Here is a 25,070-nt window from a genome sequence, read left to right as displayed (position 1 = left end):
TTCATTAAAATCCACCAAAATCAGGCTGTAACTGAGAGGGGTTATAAGATCAACTAGTCTGCTTTTATTCTAGAAACCACGACTGTAAATTAAGTTCAGTTATTTCATTCATTGTTGAAATAAAGCTTTTAAAAACCATACTGTAATGCTTTTCTCATTTTTCCTGTACACTGTACTGTACTACATCAACCTAACACCAAAAGTCCAATGAGCTAAATGAATGTCCAACAGTGACACCAAATGTCTGCATATACAGGCATATAATAAGAACCCCCAAACCAAAGAATAATGATGACAAAGGCTTTTGAAAATTGATTTAAGAAAAAATCACATTTATCTGCCATTGTGAGCAGCAATAGCATGTTTATGCATAGAAACTACCTTTGCTATTTTATCAGTATTCAGAAAAATCTAAGAACTAATTCTTTAACTAGCAAAAACAATTATATATAGAAGGTATCTTATCCAGAAGTGTCCTCATGACAATATATTATAACCTGAAAAGAGACACTTGATTTATGTAAAGGTATAGTATCACCAACAGCTAGTGAGGCTGGCCATTTCCAGTGTTAGCATATAGCCATTGTTGAATCTGCAATCTCTTTCGGGGCAAAATACATTTCTAATTTTAAACACGTTTAGATATTAAATCTATTTAATCAGTTTTATAGAAGCACAGTACGAAAAACAACTTCAAAACTTTTTTTCACTTAAACTATTTTTAAAAAGTTAAAACTGTTTAAATAGACTTTCATTCCCCTCAACACAATATTTCATATAGCCTTGTGCAATGCTTCCTTCTAAATGACACAGTAGCAATTTTTGAAGAAGTTTTTAAATTCAGTCTCTTAAAACACTTCTAAAGTTAAGAAACCTTGTGCAACTAGCCCAGGGTGTAGGTGAAAAGGTGAAAATCTACAATTATCAGTATAGAAGAGGAATGATGTTTCTTTGAAAATGCTCAGTCTGAAGATGGAGAAGTTAAAATTTTGAATATCCTCTTCTTGACGCACAAGGCAGTTTATCTTTTTATAATACACTATAATGATGGCCACATTGTTTGAACTGTAATTTATCAGGTCTTACATAGAAGTCCTTTGAAGGATTTTATTTAAATATAAGTGAAACAATCTTTCCTTTATTTAGAGATTAAAAGCAAACCCAAGCTAAACACGAAATTAAGCCAAAGATACTGGCAAGTAGACAGAACAAAAAGTTGCCATTAGCTTTGATACAAAAATGTAAAGCAATTTTTTTTCTATGTGGATTGGTCTAAACTTTAACTATTGACGTCACTGATGACTGCAGCCTGGGATGTTCCAAAAGTTTCCTTCACACTTTTATATTTTAAGTTATATGTATTAAAGTAAATCACAAACAAATTATTTCACCCTTTTTTGTGCATTTCAAATAAAAATAAAATGTTAAAATTCTGTTATCAATTTTTTTCGTTTTACTTTTTAACTTTATTCCTTTCTTATAGGCTAATTTATGGGAGATAACCTTAGCTTACTAGTCCTAGACTAGAGCAACAATTATCTCTATCTCCCCTAATTCAGCCTCAAAGTTGTCATATAAAATTTAAATTAAAATGATTTAATAATGCACTGTCAAAGAAAATGAGTAACAGGAGAAAATGTCAGACCTCTAGGAATATTGAAAGTGGGTGAAAAATCATTAGAATTTGCAAACACACATAGTGAATTAAATAAAAGTGTATTAAAAATAATGTATACTGTATAGAAATGGTGCATGTGTTATTCATCACTGGGGGAAAAAAAGGGGTCGTGTGCTACATATGGATATAGGAAGTATATTGTATTTTTCTAATTGCTAGACCAAGAGGTAAAATGCAGAGGATTTCTCTTCTTCAAGATGTGGGGTACATAAAGTAGAGGCTGGCTTTTGGAAGGCCAATTGTTTGGCAGCACTGATTGGTGTGCCAAGTTTTTGTTTGTCCAATGGAAAAGGAGAAGCACCCAAACTCTGGTAAGGCAGACACCGGCAGCACAATCAGTGCTGTCTTCCAACACAGCTAGGAACCTATGTTACATTAGTCTCCCCGGTGGCTATAAAAGGGGAGGGAGAAGCACGGCAAGCAGTTGCAATCAAAAAAATATCAGAAACCTACAGTCACACGTTAAGCGTTATCTTCATAAAGTGTCCACGAGAATGTGTGATGTAAGAGGTTACCCAAATACAAAATTTTTTCATCGATTTTTAAAAAATTATTACTTTTGAATCAATTTCTTTAAGAACAATTGTGCACTGATGTTACCATTAACAAAAAAAGCTTTAAAAAACTGTTTCAGTATACTTTTTTAAATTCAAGGGAATTATCTTTTATAAGGTAACAAAATTAGCCGGTATTCATGGGTTAGGTGTCAGTGTATTATTTTGAAAAGTATTAATTCAAACAACTACCAAAAAATATTAATTATATGCACTGCTGCATCATTTCAGTTGTTAACACAATCATGTCTTTCTCTAACCCCATTCCAAAAGGGTGCATAAAGTTTGTTGCCATTCAGTGCCCATACTTTAAAAAAAGCTTCTAAAAGTGCCTTTTTGTACTAGAAAAAAAAAAATAGTCAAAAGAAGCAAAGGATGGCTTAGAGGGGATGGGCGAATAAGCCCACGAAAAAAATTAAGCTCACACACTAGTCAGGATATTGCAGAACTTGTACAGGTATGATTGACTGAATCTGGAGATACAGTAATGAAGGAAAGACACAAACTGAGGAAACAAAGCATATGTTCGACAAGGCTTTCTTGTATACAAGGTGCTCCCCATCTCCTGCAGGCTGATCTCCATAGGCATTACTGCAAGACCCCACAAAATGACACACTTCAAATGTACACTCATACTTTTATGCAATACAGGCGGTACTGAGAAAGGACATCCTTGCTGTGATCAGGGATTTTAATTTTAATTTAATCCAGTTCTTCAACTTGACTGAGCAAGCTGGGAGCAAATACAAACATATCTTTCATCCTGCCATAAGACATTCTATAGACAACGTTTGCATGGCCTGTTGCATGTATCAGTGTATGCATTTTTATTGTTATTCTGTGTTTTTAAATTTTTTTTCCCTCAAGCACTTCGAGTGAATATTTGATTGTGGAATACAGCGCTCTATAAATCAACTTTATTATTATTTAACACAAAAATTGGCCCAGCTGCATGTCAGCAATGGGCTGGTACAGTTGGCTGCTTCAGACAAAGTGAAACAAATGAAAGTGATCTGAGGAATTTTTAATTTGCTCAAAGTCACATTAACCAATGGCAATATCCTTCATCATCACAAATGGTCGAGGCTTACAAACTGATTAAACCAAGATGAATCAATCCATAACCAAATTGACCATCTTGCAGCTGAGATGCTTTCAATCAAGTATGAACAAGGTAAATATAGGGGCATATGGAGGTCGAGATATCAATAGTGATCATAATCACATCTTAACATGCCTAAGGTTAAAGCTGATGATGAAACACTGCTCCTCAATAAGTTGTGAGACCCTAACTCGAATGAAATCTCATGGTATAAGTTGAAGGCAAATCATTAACATGATGTGGACACCCTCATGAAGAAGAACAGTGGAAAGGGAGATGAAAGGAAAGGGCTGGACATGGGGTCACCTGCAGGTTTCAGCAGATCGACATTGGTGGACTCTGGTTGAGGCTTTATATGCAACCTGATACACAAAGAGGAATAGATAGATAGGACACCCTCATGGATCACATCAAAAGAATGCTGTCCATAGCCATGAAAGTTTCAGGTCACTCAAAAGAGAAGCCATGGGTCATGGAAGAGGTTTTCAAACTCCCTCTATGACCACAAAAGGTCTCTGAAAAGTGAGAATAAAGTACAATGCAACTGCAGCTGTTAAGTATCAAAAGGTCAACCATGAGAACAAGAAAGGAACTGAGTACATATGTCATGGGACAGATGAAGAAATGGTTTAAGTGTAAGGCTTACTACTTACTCAGGTCCTCACCAACAAGGGGTAGCAGATAATGCCACTGACGCCAGCAAGGTCACCTGCTCTGAGGGTGGCTAATGTCCCAGTGGAGTTGCTCAAAGGTGGTGGGGAAGAGATAGAGATAGTGAAGGCACTCACTACCCTTTGTCAGAAATTTGGGGAAGACAACATTACCTGTAGGAATGGATGCAATCAATGGTCATATCCCTCCCAAAGAAACAGCAAACAGTGCCAAAACTACCAACTGATAAGCCTGATTAGTCATCCAAGCAGTTATGCTGAGGATGATCCAAAACAACCTCACGTCAGCAGCTGAGAAACCACTAGCTGAAAAACAGGCTATATTTGTAGGAATGGACCAGTTGATGTTCACACACATTCAGCGTCATATTTTGATTGAAAAGCTCCCCCAGTACAGTAAGGATCTCTATCATAATTTCATCAACTTTATTTAAGTAGATTTTCAATAGAGTATGAGGGGCTGTAAACCACGTGGAAATTCCACATTGGGGATAGTCTTGTCTGAACCATCAAAGAGCTTCTTTCCCATGGCAGGCATTCACCAGGGTTGCCCTCTGTCTACAGTGCTGTTTAACATTTACTTACAGTGCATCATGTAGGATGCGATGTCAATTGGAGGGAGGGTGCTCTGCAACCTATGGTTTGCAGATGATATCAATCAAATGACAGGCAGCAACAGCCAGAAGCTAGCAGACAAGCTTGCCACCAATGCAAGCACTTGCAATATAGAAATTAGCATGGACAAGTCACCACTGAATCTGCCAAGGCAGAGATGTGCACAAATACTATTCAGCTGTAGGAAGTAAAGAGCTTTAAAAGCCTGGGCAAGACCATCTCCAAAGACAGTAGCTGTGTGTCAGCCATTTGTCTAAAAATTGCAGCCGCAACAGCAGCAATGGCAAGGCTCAACAAGATATGGGACAAAAAGCATATCATCTTAAGCACTAAGTTCAAGATATAACAGTCCCTCATCATGCTCTATGGCTGTGAAATATGGACCCAGCTCACTAATGTCAGAACAATAGATCCAGGAATTTGAGTTAAAGTGCCTCAGAAGATGCCTCTGGAATTCTTACAAAGAGAACAAGACAAATGACTTCTTCTGCTGCAAAAAGTTGCTACCTTAGTTACAGGAACACCTGAACACCCAGGAACACCTGAAAATCATAAAACATTGGGCATACTGCCTGACATGACACATTGCTCAAGATCAGGGGTGGGCAATTAATTTTCCCCAAGGGGCCGCATGAGAAATTGGGATGGTTTTAGAAGGCCGGACTAATATAGTTAACTCAGTTGTACCCAATACTGTATATGTAGTATATATACTGGCGGGCAGGCCAGCGGGCGGGCTGGTCAGAGACAGGAGGCGGGCCGGATCCGGCCTGCGGGCCGGCCTTTGCCCAGGTCTGCTCAAGATGGTACTTCAAGGGTACATGGAATGTGGTCGTGGTTGCCACCAGGGCAAGCAAAAGAAAAACTGGCTTGTGAATGTGAAGAAGTAGACTGGACATCCACTAGGAGACCTTCTCAGAGTGGTAGTACAAGACCAATCCCGATGGCAGCCTCTTATATGTCTTACCTTGTTCCCCAGTGAGTGATACTCGCAAGTCAGCCCCACAGATGGGCTGGTTTTCTCCCAGTCTGACCAGTACCAGTTAAGGGAAGAAGAAAGAAGACTTCCAACAGGCCACACCCAGTTTTTTTTGCCATTCTGTGCCTATACTTAAAGGAAGCTTTTGAAAATTATTTTTCTAACAAGAAAAAGAAAAAAATTGTTCTTATAAAGTATCAAAACTTGAAACCTTTAAATAATTTTTAAAAAAATTAAAATGCATTTCTGGTTCTCAGATGAGACTCAAATGCTTCAGCAGACCTGTAGTTTGACTATGAAATAACATCATTTTAAGCTGACAATTGTAACTATTTTTTTATCTATAAACAAGCAGGTCAAAATTAATGCTGTAAAGGATAATCTGTTCACATTTCAATGTTAAAAGTAATATAAGGTGTAATAAGGTATTTTAAGAGTCAGCAATGAAGGATACATCATGGCAAAGCAGCTGGCCCTGTAAAGAGGTGCCACATATAAAGAACTCATGCCCTAGATGAGATCTGCACTCACGACAGCCAACAGATTGGCAGTATGGTTATAATAATTGCATTTATATATAAAGTGCGCCAGGTGAGCTCAGTGCTTCAGAAATACTGTTTTTAAAAGTAATGTGACACACCAACACAAGATGTTAAATTAAATGTGTTGAAATATTTCCCTCCAACTTTACACTCTCTTGAAAGTGCAACATTTTTGCATGGGAAGTAATTAAAAATAAAACAAAGCACATTCTTTTGAGTGGAAATTATTATTTTGAGTCTTATTTTTTAAGATTCACTATTATAATCTTTAAATTTTATTTTATAGACGTTGTCAAATATCCTATCAGATAGTCCTTTAAGTATACAGTTATGACAAAATCAGGCTCCTCAAGATCAAGAGAACTGTAAATTTAACAAATAAGTCGAATAGTTGAATATCCTTGGTTCTAGGCAGACATGGATCAAGCTGCATAAAAGGTTTACTAAACTAGTGATCCTATACACAGAGGGTTTTAGGAATAATTTTTTTTAATGTATTTCTGAATGCTATCCACAGTACTTAGCTGGAATGAATTAGGCCACGGAACTGATTGGCGCAATGTGACAGTGTTAAAGCTTTGTTTATTTTTTATTAATTTTTAGATGCATTTGTAAGATTAAAAGATCCAAAAAGTTCAATTTAAAAATAACCCCCATCTTTAACAGATGCATAGTTCAAAATAAAACTTCACATTGTAAACATTTTTATTTCTGCCTAAACTAGCGAACAGTAGATGTGATGTCAACTTCTATACTTTATTAATTTCTGAAAAAGGGCTTCAGGAAACTAATCAAATTTTTTTACAAATCCTATTCAATCATTTGAGGAATCTTATTAAATGAGAATCACTGTAACTATTCAAGGAACTTCTGCACAATAAGCATCAAACATATTTACATGCAGCCAATATAATTTAAGCTTCCAAACATTTCTTGTTGTCTCATTCAAAGCAAAGTGACTAACATGAGAAGATTAAAAAGAAATGTATAATTTGCTAGGTCAAATTTGTCGTTCTCAAACATTACTTTCCACGCAAATCAGAAAAGCATGCATGCAAACAATTGGAAATAATCCTTTATTGAAAGAATCAAGCCTGCGTCTACTGATGGTGCTGAGACCCTAACCCGCCAAAGCAGCCTAGGATGCAATGTAGCATAAGCTGAGGAAGACCTGCAAAGAAAAAGAGAGCTACATGGAGTACTGAAATTCACTATCATTCGCCTTACTTATATTTAAAAAAAAAAAAAAAAGGACAAGCCAATCTGTTCATTAGTTTCTTTTTTATGTTTATCTGAACCGCACAAATCTCCTTGCGAAAAAGTGAATTAACAGTATTCCAATGCATTGCAAGAGCATCTACATCAGGCAAGCTTGGGAAGGGATTGGGAATAAACACTCAGGGTGCCTCACCTGTGGATGAGATGCCATGTGCAGCTGAAGCTCCCTCCATGTTGGAAAAGTAGTATAACATACATGGCAGCGTTGTGTGGCATCCGTGGCATGACGTCGTTCATGCATGCGGTATGAACCTGACTGAGCGAAGGTTCTGCCACAGACTCGGCACACATAAGGTTTCTCACCTGTATGCACACGCTCATGTGTGCGAAGTGTGCCAACTTGTGTGAAACTCTTGCCACACACTCTGCATCTGTAAGGGCGTTCTCCTGTGTGAATACGCCTATGAGTGGACAAGCTGCTTTGGCTAGAAAAGATTTTTCCACACACTTTGCACACTATAGGACCGTTGCTTCCCCCAACCCAACCACCTTCTGCACCACTGCTGCGTGCTGCCAGACGCTGTTGAAGGGAGGATGAAACTATGGAATTGACTGACTTCAGAAACAAGTTTTTTACCTTGTGAGCTACATCCGAAGATGAAGGGGGGCCTGGGGCTTTCCGTGACTGGTTGGCATGTACACGCTCATGCTTCTTCCAGTTTGATGGATCGCTGAACCTTTTGCCACACACAGAGCATGAAAATGGCTTTTCTCCTGTATGCAAACGCTCATGTGCCTTGATATATCCAGCCTGTGAAAATGTCTTACCACAGTAACGGCATGCTAATTTACTGGCAGATGGCCCACCACCATTTCCCATGTTGGCCCCACTAAGCCCCACTAAATTTGGGTATGATGGGCCATGGATCCCATTTTCTGCACTCTGGGATTCAGAGCCACTTGAAGACAAGTCCACAATGCCAGATAAACGACGAGCGCCCACAGGTGTAGGTGGTTTAGATGCTGGAGAAACGCTGGGATGCTGTCCAGTGGTATTCTCAGCTGGACTGGCATAAGCCTCTGCCATGATGTCAGCATCAGACATGATGCAGCAGCTGATGGGATTTGTTGGTGGCTTGAGTATTGCTGCAGAATCTTGCCACCATCAGCTTGCCACATTCACAAATCCTTCTGCACACAGTAAATGGCAAAATGTTCAGAACTATAGTACCTTATATAAAACATTTTATATTCTCATGGAAAATACATATACATATATGGAATTTTAAAAAAAAATAAATTAAGCTTCTCAATTATAAATTGGTTTTTTTGGGGGGGTTTGATGTGAACTTTTTTGGAAACTCCTATTCATTATAAAATTCCACTGAAATTATTTAACACTTTATATTAAGTTTTTTCATTACTTAATGTGTGCTTAAAACTTCATATAATCATACTCAAGAAAAAAGTTGCGTAAAACAAGAGAAAGGATCGCACGACACAATGCCCTTTTGCCAATACTGTGCATGCATGTGGGTTTTGAGCATCTCTGTTTTGCGATTAACTTAAAAGATATCAGATTCTTAGCCTGAAGTTGAAAGTTTATATTCATGTCTTTAGTTGTTTCTGCGAGTGATGAATTGTATATCAAATCCTACAACCAATGGTCATTAAAAAGATTTTTTTTTATTTACTTTTTCATTTCTCAAATACAGTAATTCCTCACTAAACACTTTCTACACTCTTAAACCTATGTAATCTTAACAAAATTTTAACTTTACATGAGTACGCAAAATCTCGCGATATAGCTAAAATTCTGCGATACAGAATTAGATTTTTTGGGGGTTTTTTTTAATGTGCTACAGTGATGTTGCAATAAGTAAACTGCAATACAGCAAGAAAAAAAAATATAACAGGGTAACAAAATACTTGATTGCTTGTCTAGTTCAGCTCTTCAAGGGAAGAAATTCATATAAAACAATCCATTAAGGAGCTAACAGTTTCTTCCCTTCTTATTTTAGCAAGCATAAAATTTTTGAGGCACTGCCCGATTTCCAACACAGTAAGCGAAATGGTTGTTATGCTTGTCAAGCCCTTTGCTTCTTCGGGAGCAAAACAAACGGATTCTCACATTTCAGATATTGATCCAGCAATCCGCATTTTTGTGGAAGTTTTATGTTGAATAAAATATTCAGTTAAAAGAACACAGTCCTGTACATTTAAATTTTATTTTAGATGAACATTGACTTCTGCAAGAAAATGAATTTTGCAACTCAATGAAGCTTGCAGGCCTGCTGACAAGCTGCCATGGTTATTATTGTGTTTATAGTTTTGTGTGATAAAAAATATACCTTACAGTGGCAAAAATGTATGCTGATCGTGAGTGGGGTGAATAATGTTGCAACTTCAATTACAATTTTCTTTGAATTTTACAGACAGTTGGCTTATGCTGTTGTATATTATCTTTCATTATGACACCTCTGCATTTGTGTTTACAAAATTTTTCTCAGTATATTTTCTTCAAACAAGAACTTGTATCAAAATACATTTCCTCAAATGATGCCTGAACTACCTGGAACCTGATTCATGAGCAGCAACAAGGAAAAGGCTTGGGCAAATTTTACAATAACAGACCAAGACAACATCAGGCTGGTTGATGAAATAATTGCTTTAACTGGTTTTCCTTTCCTATGTTTTGAAGTTTTTATGTCACGATTACCACTGCTTTTGATAAATTCTGTAAGACAAAAATCCAAAACACAAGAAAGATTTTGAAAAAATCCAAAACACAAGAATCCAACACCTATGGAAACAGAAAAAGACATCACTAATCACATTTGTGGAGCAGAGTGCAAAACTTTCCTAACAGTCTAAATGAAAAACATGAAAACGGAAGAATCTGAAACCATTAGAGTCACTTTCAGCTGACTGTTGAACTGAAAGTAGTCTCACATCTTTGCTGGACAAAGAACTTGTCAAACTGTATCTAAACACAACACTTCTGTTCGTAGATCTCAAAACAAGTCATGTTCAGTGGATTTCAGTGTTCTCTGTCTTCCAGGATTGTTCTGCTTTGGATGAAGTCTTGACAAAATTTCATGACTGTCTGTACTCAGTGTGCAAACAAGAAGACAACAAAAGAAACTCCTTAAGGATATGGTATTCCTTTATTTCAAGATTAAGCACGAGACAAGTGCAAGACATTTATGGATGACTTTAATCACTGTTCTCACAAAGAAGAGGGGCAAAATGATCTCGAAAAGTATGGAGCAACAATGTTGTAATATATATAAATACTGCATGTACACTGTCTGACCACAAATCATCAAATCAAACTTTACTGTCTGTCTCAGGAAGGCCAAGACAGAAATTTTTCTTTTGCCCACAATCACCCACACAAACAAACATAAGTATATATATACACACAGCATAACGGGCAGACATACACACACCCATACACGACATTCAACACACATGCACACCTACACCTTCTTACACATACGCATGAACCTCCAAGGATGCAAATATGGTAGACCTACAAGTCCTTGTGCCTTTTATTTAGGATGATGATTTCTGCTGGCACAAGGGGCACGTGGCACTTTGTAACACCTGCCTGAGGGCAACAGCTGAAATTAGGGATGGAGAGGGTATGTTTGGTCTGAAATGTTATATGCTATCTCTCTGACTGCATGAAGGTATAAGTCTGAAAGTGGCAACTGTGGTGTACCAATAACTCATTACCACAATTTATAGCAAATATTATATCTCCACGAACTGTTGAAGAACAGTATTTTCATAACATTCATGTTCAGGCAGTAATGATTCCACTGCCAACATGTTTGTAATGAGAACTGGAAAAACATAATGTGTACTATTTACATATCACAGTTATCAACAGAGAGAGGAATAGACAACTGTTACAAAGCAAGCTATAGGCAGTCCTTACTTAACATAAGGCATGTTACACACACTCCAAATAAGTATGTGTGTGTGTGGAACGTGTGGTTATTAGAATATTGTAAGCTGAGTCTGTCTATTCCATTATACAAACAGGTTAATAAAACTGGGTTGGGTGAGAGCAGAGACACCTGAAACACATTCTCCCTCTTCTCCATCCCCACACCTAAAACTTCTCATTCTAAATCCTGACTGCTACTGACTGAAGGTTTCCTGGGTGCAGGCTTTGGAGTTTCTACACTTCATGGAGGCTTCAGAAGAGTTGGCAAGCTGCTTGGTACCAATGAACATTGTCCACTAGCTGAATACAACAGAGAAAATAACAAAAATAAAGTGAAATTTATTATGAAAACTACATATTTATCTGTCCTGAAATTAGGAAAGCCTCACTGAAGGAGTGTAGCTGCCCAAATAAAGAAAAATTCACCATGCACATCACATGCATACTCACACCTAAACTCAAACGGATCCATCATAGGTCAAAATAATGTCTTAGTAGTGGCAGTAGTAATATTGACAGGGTAAAACAGTTTAGAGCTTATGTCCCAACATTGTTGTTATCAACACATTTGACTGATTACATGCTTACATTTTATTCCAATGACTACCACTGAAAATGTTCTGGAAATATCAGAATGCTACACAGAAAATTAAGCTCAACCAAGCTTTTCTAAATTATGCATATTTATCCACTAAATCAAACATAACACACTGACTGTAAAGGAGTGGGTGATGGCTAAGGACAATTTTACACAACACAGCCAAAGCACAAACAGTATGTCCCAGTCAACAGTTGAGTTATTTGCAACATTTGTTTGAGCAATTACTATGGGAATATGTTATTTCAAAACTAAAACACACACATACCTGAGGTCATGAAGCATTGTGGGCCAAAGTGCAGAGATCATATTATGGCCCTTTCAACGCTGAAGCTGTCATCACATCTATTCTCTCAAGGATGTTAAATCAGACAAGAAGCAACTTGGTCCTAGCACTACACTGTCATAGCACTCTGAAATGCATTTGTTGCCTAAAATATTTAAATTAGTAAATACTTGTAGTACAAACTGGTGCTATCTGATCACACTCTTCCTTTCTGACAGATAAACTGTTTTATCTGGTGGTGTTATGAGCAAAGACTATCCAGGTCCATATACTGCACATAAACCCAGTAACTTTGCCATCTAACACTTCATGACTGCGGTTCTTCTTTCTGAAAAATCTTAATATACATTTTATTCCCATGAAATCACTCGTCTAAATGCCAGTACACAATAATGCTTATTTCAGAGATATTCCTGCTTAATACGCTAGACCCCAGAGTTCTTGTTAAGGCTGATGCTAAAAAAGCAAACGAAAACTGCCTGTCATCTACACAGCAGATGATGCGCTACCTGTCAGAACTGTTCCACCACATGCGCAAAGTGTTGCTAGACCATCTGATTTAACGTCCTTGATTCACTGCACAGACAAAGGCCTGTTCCCATCTGAGATTCAGATTCTTTCGTTAACAAATCAAAAGAAATGACAGGCTATACTTCTTTTCATTGTATGCATCTGTCACCACTCAGGATTACGACAGTTACGCATTCTTTTTTTCAACGCTAAACAAATGATCTGCCAGTGAGTTTCTTTAAAATATTATTAAGACATTTTAAATAAATCTCTTTTATCAACCCAATCTCAGGGAAGGCCATCAAGGATGATTATCACTCTCAAAAAAATAATTCCTTGCAACATCGAACCACAAACTTGTATTATTCCAGTTAACTACTAAAACGAGATTGGTGTATACAAAGCTTCGGGTTTAATCATATTCATTGTTTATGAATAACAGCGGAGAACTTTGCAAGAGGCTAAGCGCTGGTCTCAGCAGACAGACAGCAGTCCACCTATACACATCTGTGATCAAACTCTCTCATCAAGTCTCAGAATATCATGCTTGGGATGCTGTTATTATCTCCCCTTTTCTCCTGTCAGTTCCAATAATGTTTATCTCAGTCCGATATCATCATTACGCTGCCTTTCAAGTACATAACGTATGATCCCTGGTCACTTAAAACACAATCCAGCGAAAGAGTACTTTCGCACAAATATCTAAAGTATGTACTCCCCTCTCACAGCGACTGCACTATTCCTCAATTTTTTGGTGTAATATGCCGGCTCGGCGACACCATCACATTGATCCTGGGAAGTAGCTTACTTCCTTCTCCTGAAAAAGTGTGCATTTTTTTCTCTACTTTTGATGGCATCGACTCTGTGACACTTTCACTGAATTAACTTATCTTTCACTTTATAAACAAAATGTTTTTTCTTTCCAACTTTCTTTAAAGTTCTCCCCCACGTTTTCCAACGTCAAAATTCTCTTTTACCCCATTCATACGGCCGTTAAACTGACCATTCAAGTGCATTCATTCCACTACAATAGATGCTATTATTATAAAATAATTATTTCATATTACATTTTCAGGTCACCGGTCATTTTGCCCCAAGATGCATGGCTCTATGGGTAATATTTGACATTAATAGCTACTTATTTTGTCTTTTGGGCTTGGGATGATTCAGCCTTCGGTGTTGGGACAATGTGGTCTTATATTGGTACGATATGCATATGGCCACACTCTCTGAACATTGATTTTTAATCAATCAGAAAATAAGGTCTAAAAATTGTCATTCTCAAAAAAGTAGTTATGCCACATTGGATACTTTGCAGCAGCAAAAACACTGTATCTGTAGTGATCAAAGTCACAGAGATGTGATAGAAACAAACCAAAAAAAAATGAGGACAGAGGAGTTACTGAACGTACCACCCAACTTTACAAGCGTGCTCTATACACTTTGCAACACATGAACACATACACTGCAATAAATTTGTGAAGCGCTGGAGGTGCTCAGAAAAATTCATAATTTTTGTGAATAAATCTGTCATAGTCAAACTTGTACATCCTGGTGGCAAACCTACTGACAGAATGAGTTAACTCAATAGCTGTCAAAATTATGCTGTAAATCTTTCATGCCCAGTACATTAACATATAAGGGTGCAGAAAGTTACTGCATAATTCCTTCCCACCAAAACATCGGAGCCACTTTCAAATCTAACATTAAGTGCAGATTTAATTTAGGGACTCATTTTCCACCCCTGTAATGGCTGTTTAGCGTGAATGCCTACTCTTCTGACACCAGGGAAACCAGAAACAGTACACTACCTTAATGTGATTTGCTGGTGGTAATTACATCCTTTTTTTCATCAACATGGTTGATACACTATGTTTATAAAATTTGGCTCACTTTATCTTCTATAATGCATTTCTGCTGATCATGTTATGAAAAAAAGTGTGGATTAAACCTTTGAGTGCAATGCTTCTAGAAAACAACAAAAACAAACAACAAACTAAAAACTGGACACATAACATGATATAAAATCACAGCATAGTATCTTGAAGAGCCAAAGGATATTACACAAAAATTTGCCTTTTAGATGTCAAGTACAGTAGTATGGCTAAGAAGGTCTAAAAAAAAAGAACAACTCTAGATGCTGTAACATTTCGATGCTGGTAAGGTGATTTCTGTAGAAGTTCTCTTAAGCAGTAGTTCTACATGACCATTAGACCATTTGTGTATGTGCGTGTAAGAAAGACCAGAAGAATCCACTGCCTACAAATCTAGATTCTAGAGAACCCAGCGATCACGTCTTAATAAATAATAAACATATGATTTATACAGCGTATAATCATACTCATGAAGGAGCACATTCTCTGCACTTAAAGACATGGGCAAAATATGAAGGATGGAGGGGGGGGGGGGATTGGTGTTTTACGCCGTGTCAGCAGCTAAGGCTATATTACGGCAAGCAGCCAGCCCTGCAAACAGATGCCACGTGCAGAGAAAGATCAGCGTGCCCGAGACGAGAAATGAACTCAGGGCAGCCAACCTTCACTGTATTGGTGACAGGCGCTAACAGCGCTAACCGTTGCGCCACCGGACCGCTCTATGAAGGATGGAAGGAGAATCACTATGAATACAAGTAGTAAAAGACAAAGAAGACACAAAGATCAATCTGGGAACAAACAATAAAAATGGTGTGTTTTTAGTGCATGTCTGCTGACCATATGTGGTTATTCTGGTGACAAAGATGGTGTACTGTCATCAGACAATGAGAAGAGTAGTCTGGCTGGGATTTAGGGGAAAATAAGTGCAGAGAAATAGGGCAGGAGACAGCACAGGACAGTTTGTATTGAATGCCACAATCGATGGGTAGCCAGTGATGAAAATGAAGAGGAGTGACATGGTCTGACTTTCTAGCTGTAAGCACTAGCACACATCTTGTGTAACCCTGTAGCCAAAAATATATTTTGGGTAGAGCCACAGAATATTAATTTCTTTTGGATTCAAGTCAATGCTTTGAAAAAGTTGTTTAAGCAAGTTCTAATACTAGAGCAGAAGCATGTCAACTAAGTTGGAATGATTAAACCCAATAACTTAGTATTTGAAGAACAAAAATCTTTTATTTATTTCACCTGTGTAGTAGTTGAAGAATGTAAGTAAATGCAGATTTCCATTTGATGTCTGTATGAGAAAGCTGCCAATACTCTGCATTAAAGAAAGCGTCATGGAATTATAGCACCACACACAGCTAAGTTTACTACACAATGTAGTTACAGCATGTAATGCAGTTTCACTCATTTGTATTCTTCCTTTGCAAGCCATGCAGATTCTAAAATATTTGCCACAAGCAAGATGATGCACAGACCACACAGAACAGTTAGATTGTAACAGAAAGTAGCTTTTATCTGGCAGTTCACTCTTCTAATTGTTTTGTGTTTGTGAATGGCACAGCAGTTGGTAGAGTATTGGCTGATGTTGCTACTAATAATAAACTCACAGCAAAAAACTGGAATTCAGCGATTTGACAAAAAATTATCTACACGCTGATGTCTGTTAGATCAAGAATGTTGAAAAAGACCACAAGACCACATTGTCTACATCTGTCTAGAAATGGCATCAAGCATGGTGACTACACATTTATTGTAATAAAAAATTCATTCAGGTTTCTTCTTATCTTCTGTTTGGCAAACAGTACCTTTGTGCAACAGCAACAGTGAAACTGTAGTTTTATATGGCTTGACTTATTTACAGAAATTCATTAAGCCCCTGTTGTAACATATAAATTTATAGGTTGTTATCGCTAGTGATTTGGGAACTTCCTATTCCACTGCAAGCTTCCAAAAATTGAAGTACATATCTCCTGAAGTTTCATGGAGAAGTCTTAGCTACTGAAAAAAGTTATCAGTAGTTACATTATAGCCACAGCCAAAGTATAATTCCATGCAAGTTATAACTGTCTGCGTTCCACGTCAACTTACTATTTCTTAGAGAGAGCTTTACCATGATGTACTTTGATAAAATATTTATGAATGTTTCTAGCAATGCTGTTGATGTCTAACTGTAAAGCAACAGCAGAAGACTATGTGACTGGAGGGAGGCAGCATTGCAACTGTCATGACTGAGAGTTAGTTTAGTTAATTTATTCCTTGTTGCTCCTTTGAGGAGCATAGGGCTGCAACACCACCTCGCCTTCGGACCCGGTTTTGGGCAGCCCGCTTCAGTTGGACCAAGGTGGTCATGACTGAGAGTCCAAAGCTATCTGACAGTGGCAATGTCTACCCAGCAGTTGCTGGTTATAAACATGGTTCACATAGCTGAACTATAAAATTACTACATCTGTGAATGATCAGGCCTGCAATGTCGACACACCAGGCCAATTACAGTGTCCCTGTTGTAGAAAGTCAATGGATGCTTTCCACCAACAGGAGAATGTTATTCAGTTTGTATTTTTGGCATGTTTATATGAATTGTGAATTTGGATGGCTTGCCAGCATTATTATCACTATGGCTAGTGTTGCATACCATAGGTCTTCGGATGGATTAAGGCAGCTATTAGTGTTTATTGTCAGCCTATATGTATATTTATCAGACAGACCTGTCTGAGTTCTCTTTCTTGGTTTCATTACACTTCAATAGTACATGTGAAGTGTTAAGTCTGTCACCATATGTGCATGTAGGAGGGTTTACGTCTAATTAGGTATTCTCTATTTAGCCTCATTCTAGCTACTCTGGTTTGGTGGGGCCTATCTGAGTTGAAGCAGAGTATTAGTAATACTTGTCGGTCATCTAACAGTCTCCTAGTTCCTTTACCTTCACTTCTGTATTTCTCTTGCCTTACCAAAAAATGTCCCATTCTTATGATAAAATACAATGATGCTATTATTAATACTCAGGGCTTCTGCTTACACAAAAAATTGCATACAGTATGCATTAAAAGTTCGGAGGACCCCTTCAATTTTCGTCAATGGGGTCCCCTTGAAATTTGGGCGAAGAACAGGGACCCCTTAAAAATCTGAAGGGGTCCCTGGGACCCCAAAGAATTTAGCCTTAGCAGAAGCCCTGATACTGGTATCATCTCAAGTAAGGTTTAGTCCTTTGAGATGCTTCTTAATCTTTTTCATTTTCTTCTCTTCCTGTTTGAATAGTGCCCAGTCTCTAGGTATATTATACTCTCCTTTATAGGCAGAAGTGCACTTTAAAAGTGTATCATCGCTGTCATCAAATGGTGAATACTTATAGTTCTCCATTTTGCTTCCTTAAGATAAGCATATGAAAATGCTCAAACGCAGTGAAATGTTTCAGTTATTGTACTTATTCGATCAGCTTACTTCTTTATTGAGAATAACGAGTCTTTCTGCAAGTTACTTTTAAATTATGAACTTTTAAGAGTGTATACACTGTGAAAGTTTGAAAAATGTGACATACATTCTTTATAATGTTGGTTTATTTTCCTTTATCTTCAGTGAAGTGTTTATTGTACTACTAACTACTAGTTACATATCATACATTTTGAAATGATAAAGCCTTAACTATGCTTCTATACCAATGTCAAACACATATAATAAACTATGCATCATGAATTAATGGACACATGAATGTGCTGATGTGCACTCTTCCAGGAAAATGTGTACCTTTTTTTGGCCTTATATTTCTATCTATTGATATGTCTATATATATCAACATATCTATTGATATATTTGCTGCTATGTTTGGTCTGTGTTTGAATGAATGTTGTAAGCATTTTGAATCTATCTGCATTTAGGTTTAATTTATCATCTGATTTGAGCCTCAAATGAGAATAGCACTATGAGGTTGAGAATGCCTTATTACTGTACAGTGTAATAATACATTATGTATGCCTTATTAATAATATTAGTGCCATGGAAAATCACTTCATGAATCAATGATAAACTTAAAGGGATAAAAGACTGTCCCAAGCGTACCTGATAAGCATACCATTATAACTCATTGGACTCAAACTATTTTCTGCATAATTCTGACCACTACTGCCTTAAATGGAGTGACTAAAGGTCACATGACAGTTGTACATGCTTTGGGGTGTGGGAGTAGGAACTGGTGTTTTACTCTGAGCCTCAGCTAAGGCTATATCATGGCAAGGCAGCCAGACCTGAAAACAGATGCTACGTTCATAGAAATCACAGCATGCCCGATACAAGAGCTGAACTCAGGACAGCCAACCTTCACTGTATTGGTGAAAGGCTATAATTGTTGCACCACTGGGCCGCCCTAGCCACAAGTTGGGTACAGTGTGTTATCTCCATTGGTATTAACCTATGCCATATAAGTATCAGCCTTTAAGTCCACTAATATGGAGCTAGGTGTTTATAAGGATATTTTCTTTGTTCAGAGCAAAACGGCCAGCAAGGGGTTAGGGCAGTGGAAGGTCATGGAAACACCTGAGTAGCTTGGAGCTTTGTTTGTTAAAGACAGCAGTCACAATGTATTAAATCGCCTGGACCATCTTGAGGAGCAGAATGGGACTAGTGGTGCTGGTTGCAGTGTGAGCGTAGGGCCTGATGTATATAAAACCTAAAAAGAAAAAAAAGATAAGAAAACATGTCTAACTGTTCATTTTGGTTTAACTCTTCCTATATAGTTCACACCCACAGATGTGAATATCTCAGTAGGTACAGCTGGGTCAAGAAAGTCACAATATCAGACACATGTTTTTTTAAGTATTTTTTTAATATAAACTGAAGGCTGCTACTTTATTACATTTGAATCCATGACAAGTCTCTTCAAGGGCAAAAACATCTATATGACAGATGGCTAAAACTGATGAAGGAGGATAGTGAAGGCTTGACAGGACTGACAGGTTGAAAGATCTAATTCTGCAGGAACAGCTACTGAAATCTATGAAGGAGGCAAGAGAGTCCTGGCAGAAGAGTTTTATTAGGAGACCTACCCTAAACAATAGACTGAACATGTCACTAAACATTAGCTTGGTCATCGGTAACCAGGATCCACATGAGAATGTATAGCACAATCAGTAAGAAGCAAACCTTTGGTTTCCTTTACAAATACAGGAGTTAAATGAGAGTAGATTCTTTATGAGGAAGCTAGAACTATCTCTGTTCCTTGTTCCAAATCTCAGAGTTCATCAGGAAAGGATAAGAGATATTAGCATCACGTGTTTTTGATGTAATCGAAAGGGACACAAGGTATCAGCATACAATTATCACAGTGGGCATACAGTAAACATAGACAAGATGAAGTATGGTACTGTAAAATGTTTTGCGGTCAAGTTGCAACTTTCCCAATAGTAAAGACTGAACTGGATTGTCCCTGCTTCTCTGGCATTGTACAATCTAAATGCATGTATCACTGATGATCAAATACCAAGTGTTTCATGACTCTTTTCACTCCAAAGGCTCCTTAAGACAGAACATTCAAAGGTCACTATAATGCAAGGACAATTCTCTGTTTTGATTTTGCAAGAGCTGGAAAAGTTCGGGAGACCCCTCATTCTGAGATGACATTTTTTTAATGAAGAGATCTGCTACACCAACATTGTTGTCACAAGTCTTCTAAGCAAACTATAGATCAGTTATTTGTACCTACTTTGCTCACGAAATCTGTTCTCATCTTTGTTGATCATTTTATAGTCAATGGGCTGAAGACAGAACTTTCAAAAGAAAAACTGCCTCTTTCTTCTGGCCAGATATAACTAAGGATGTTAGGAAAAATGCTGGCTTGTGTGACGTGAACAAGGGTCATTCTCTATCTAGTGTCAAAACTTTAAATTCCCATGTCTCTAATGTTCTATGCTGAAGAACAATCATGATGACTAAATATGTGTACTGTTTGGAGATATCTGTAAGCGTATATGGAAAACTGAAGTCACAATTGTAGGGGTTTGTTCTGGGTAGAAGGGTCATCAAACAGCAATGACAATGAGGAGATGAGGAAGATGGAGTCACACAAAGAATAGCTGGGTTCTAGAATGCAGAACAAATGACAGCACTGCCAACGTAAACCCTGGCATCAATACCATTGCGACCTGTGAGAGTCAGCCACTGCTTGGTCTATAATACAGAATGACTCAGTTTAGAAAAGACAGCGAGTAACGAGTATCGTGTATAAAATCACATAGTTGGTCGGTAGGTAGGTAGCTAACTTAGGAAGTAGAATAGAACTATCAATGCTGGATACAGTACAAGTGTGTGGCATGATGTGCACAGCAAGTGCCAATGCCAAGATGTGACCTTAGTCCTAGCAAAGTGACCATGGGTGCAAAAGGAGGACAAATACTGCTGCACATACTGTTTTATGAGTACAAAATTTTTTATTAGATCAGTATGTAATATCTTTATATGTATAAACTGTAAATTTATGTTGTGCACCTTTGATACTCTCAAATCATTAGCTGTGAAAAAAAACCCAGAAACTCCTATGCGACAATAAACATTGTCAACTTCACTTATTAGTGCATAACCAAAGCACAACAACTATGTTGCCATGTCTTCATACTAATTTTAGAGTTCTCCATCATTTTAACTATGACATCAATCAAAGTATGATTCCCATTCCACTCCACCCCTCTCAATACTCATTCTAATTCCTGACAATGCCACTTTCACTCCTATTAACCTAGCCTTGATGCAGCTGCCAGTATCGACTGCACTATGCAGATGATAGTCCAAGATATGCTTTAAAAAAATCAGAAACTGCTAGCAATGGGTTAACTATGTAAAGCGTAGCATGTAGCTTACATACTGTATTTGTTTATTCAATCATCAAAAACTGAATACTATGTCATAAAATGTGAAATAACAAATGATGGCACAATCTTTGCTACTAATTATTCAATAGCAAACAAAAAAGTAATGACAATATTGCTAGCACTGTTTAAGTTTTCTGACAAATTGCTTTAACATCCTACATTACCTTTTGTTGTTCTTTATTACTGCATTAGCAGTGATCAATGCAGTCATCAAGTACAGATAAAGCATTCTAACCAAACAAAACAAAAAATCATAACCAAAACAGGAAAACCTGGATTCAGCAAAAACCCAAAGCATCTAAAGGAAACCTAGAACCAGAAAAGCTCCAGCAACAATTATGTAATTTATTTTTGACTTACACAATTAGGAAAACTTGGAAATCTTGATATCTAAATTCTACTAGAAGCATAACCAGTAAAGATACAACAATAGCTCCAAATGATCTAAACATTTGTTAAACCCCTGTAAATGTAGAATGAAACACCAAAAGACACTAGACAGTCCCAAATGATGTGACTGTGTCCTCTTTTAGAGACAATTCCTTCACTTTCCACCACACCACACTTTTACTGCTGCACTTTTAACATTAATGAAAATACAATATTTGTTCTTTCTTCTATGAAATGGGACAGTTTGTTTTATAACTGAATGCAAAATAATTATTAAAAAATAGCTTTTAACTACCCTGCTGTATAATGTATCAGTTTATGGAATCAGAAAATAGACATAGAATTAATCAGGCATTACTTTTGCATTTAATTTTCATGCATGACAGTAAAATATCTAAAAACAGTAATTTCATTAGTCTGAGGTGAAAATAAACTTTGGCTTGATACCAAAATCAGGCAACTTTCACAATGAAAACTGTGCTAAAAGTTTAAATATTGTCTTTATATGCCTGAATCTGTGAATAATTCGAATCACTGAGCTGGGTCTTTAAAAGGGTTGATTTGTGTGTGCATAGTAGGTGTTCACAGAATGATTCATAGCAGAATACAAATATATGAGCCTGCATGCACATTTAAGTACACACTCATGTTCTTTCATGAATTCAAGAAAACAAAATCACTTTCTATGTTACTTGTTTAAGACCAATACACATTCATAGTTCTGCTAACAACAGAATTCTTATATGCTCTTTTCTATCGAATGTTGGTGCTATCATTACTAGTCACAACAAAGATGACTGGTGAACCACAAAGTATGATGTCTACCTTCTTAAGCAAATGAATATGTGTAAAAATTATGCTGTTGACACTATTTCTGACAGTCTGGGATACTGAAACACATTTTGCAGTGACTTTACTCTGCTAGAATATGAAATAAACCAAGATGAATTTGTCATTACAATTCAAACTTTAAACTAGTGTCATGATTTTTTTTAAGGAAAAAAAGCATTCCTTTCTAAAATGACTAAATAAGCAGCAGGCAAAAAAACTTATCTAGATGAACTACTTTAACAAAATCATTGGGTTTATCTATTTTTTCCATATGCACTTTTATGCATATAAAATACATATTTCTAGAAGTTAATTGCATGTTTACAGCACCAGAATAATTTTTTTTTATTTAAACAGTGATCAATAAAATAACTGACAAGGTACGCTAGTGATATTTTATATCAAGTTAGAAACTAAAGATGTATCAATGCAAGCTAGTTCTGCCCTGTAAAGAGGCATCATATCCAGAGAGAAACTATACACAAAAAGAAGGCAAAACTGGAACCCATCAGCCACCATATCATAAGACCACTTTTGTATATGATAAAAATACAAAGAGACTGCAAAGTGCTCTGGTGCTTTCCAATAATACCATTTAAACAATTTTTAACATTATATTTTCTGGTAAAATGGATAATTGTAATATAATGCATGCCTCTTCCTTTATTGCAATATTGTAGTATAAGCCAATACTGCAATGCTATTGTAAACGATGCCTTTTTTCTTATTTCTTGTATATTAGTTATTAATTATATTAGCAATAAAGGGCAGTATTTTCTCATGTTTGAAAATAATTTGTTATAGATGTTATAACAAATATAACACAGATCAATATAGCTTAGCTTATCTCTAAAAAGAGCAAAAACTTTTTTAACAACAAAAAATACTTTTACTTAATAGAAAAAGGGCTACATAATGCATTATTTTTCTTTTGCTACTTCAGTAATTAAACACCTTATGCAATACATTTAAGATGCATCTTGCTTTAATTACAAAAAATTGCACCAACATTTTGCTTAAAATAAAACAACACTCACATTTTCTTCAACACTGAACAGACTGTGAAACAACAGATGCATAAAGAGTACCTTTCCCCAAGGCAACCTGATGAGCTAAATTTAACAACAGGAAAGTAGCGCTGCATCCTGGTGCAGCTTCAAATTTGATGGAACAGGATACCATAGATGCTGAGATGGTGTGTTTACATAAACAATATGCACACCAAAACCTCAGCTGCACTTTCTCCTTTCGTGTTGATTGTAATGTACAGGACATGCCCAGCAACCAGGCGCTAGGGCACAAAGGGCGACCATATCAAGACTACCGCTCGTAGTCGATCGATCTCCCTACTACCGTTCACCACGGGAGCACCCATCCCCGCCTGACATGCTGCCAGACTTGCACTGCGCCTGTGTCACTGGCCTCTGCATGTCAGGGCGCTCTTGCCTCCTAAAGCTGACACAGTCAACACTGCAGCCACACCAAGCCAGCCACTTCGCAGCCAGTAACCGCACGCGACTGTGTGGGTGACTGAGCTATGTTTAGCAGTAGCCTCGTTCAGTTGTCAGTTCATACAGCGAACACTTTTTTTTTTTTAATGCGTTAGGGGAAAGTAGGCTGTGAATATTACGCCATTATCATGCTTAGTTGCATACCTATTACAAAACGCATCTCCTCAAACGTGTGCCGTCTGTAGCTGAAGCTTTAGGATAACGATTACAGTAACGAGTTAAGATAATACCATAAATGTATCTAATAAGACTTATGTGCGACGAGAACTTAAGTTAAACACGTAAATTAAGAGTAATGAGACACTTAAACAGACGCCTCACCACTGAGTTCGCCTCTGCCGCGTCATGTCTGTCTGCACCGAGTACTAATGTCATCGTGACCTGGTCAGGACGTCTGCTTACCACACCTGCATGCACGGCATCTTCGCGTTGCGTGCGAGTTCTTAGCAAAGTTACGTAAGCTTCGCCTCTCTGCTGTTCTTTACAAATATAGTATTATATAACTTATCACAGTACCCACCATCTTCATCTTGCGATTTATATCTGCATATGGCCGCGGTGGAGCGGATGTGCAAATGTAAACAAAGGACTCGCTTTGTTCTCCGAGGCGTTTTTGACATGTGTCATTTTCGCGGTAACTGTTGCCGACCGGCATCAAAGAAAGAGTAGCCTAACAAAACAACGAAACACTTACTAGAAAAATGTTGGTAAACCATTCCTTACCGTTAATCGTGAGCCCTCTCTGGCAAACTGACGACATTAGGCGAAGGCCGCCTGTGCCGCGTCGAGTTTCTTGCAAGATCTGCAAACATTCTTCTGTCTCTTGACATTTTAACTAAAGATGGCGCAGCGATCAGGGAGCATCTATTAGCCCGAGCCTACCAGTGAAACAG

The 25,070-nt window shown here is 37.4% G+C and overlaps 1 protein-coding gene across 9 annotated transcripts in view; it reads right to left on the bottom strand.

Annotated features, from left to right (window-relative positions):
• LOC112556927 (ikaros family zinc finger protein-like) overlaps positions 1 to 25,070 on the bottom strand; it is a 51,014-nt gene extending 25,944 nt beyond the window's left edge. For 2 of the 9 annotated variants that reach the window (XR_003097860.1, XM_025226397.1), the window contains exons 1-3: positions 24,901 to 25,070; positions 7,553 to 8,550; positions 5,588 to 5,725 (exon numbers count right to left, since the gene is read on the bottom strand). Coding sequence is in view for 8 of the 9 variants with exons in the window: in XM_025226397.1 (XP_025082182.1) it covers positions 5,588 to 5,725; positions 7,553 to 8,464 (1,050 nt within the window). In the remaining variant the exon portion in view is untranslated. The other 7 variants (XM_025226398.1, XM_025226394.1, XM_025226401.1 and 4 more) reach the window with 6 other exon arrangements.

This window comes from Pomacea canaliculata, linkage group LG2 (assembly GCF_003073045.1).
Source record: "Pomacea canaliculata isolate SZHN2017 linkage group LG2, ASM307304v1, whole genome shotgun sequence".
NCBI classification, from domain to species: domain Eukaryota; kingdom Metazoa; phylum Mollusca; class Gastropoda; order Architaenioglossa; family Ampullariidae; genus Pomacea; species Pomacea canaliculata.
The sequence above is the reverse complement of the archived record's forward strand: the minus strand, read 5'-3'. Positions and strand labels throughout refer to the sequence as shown.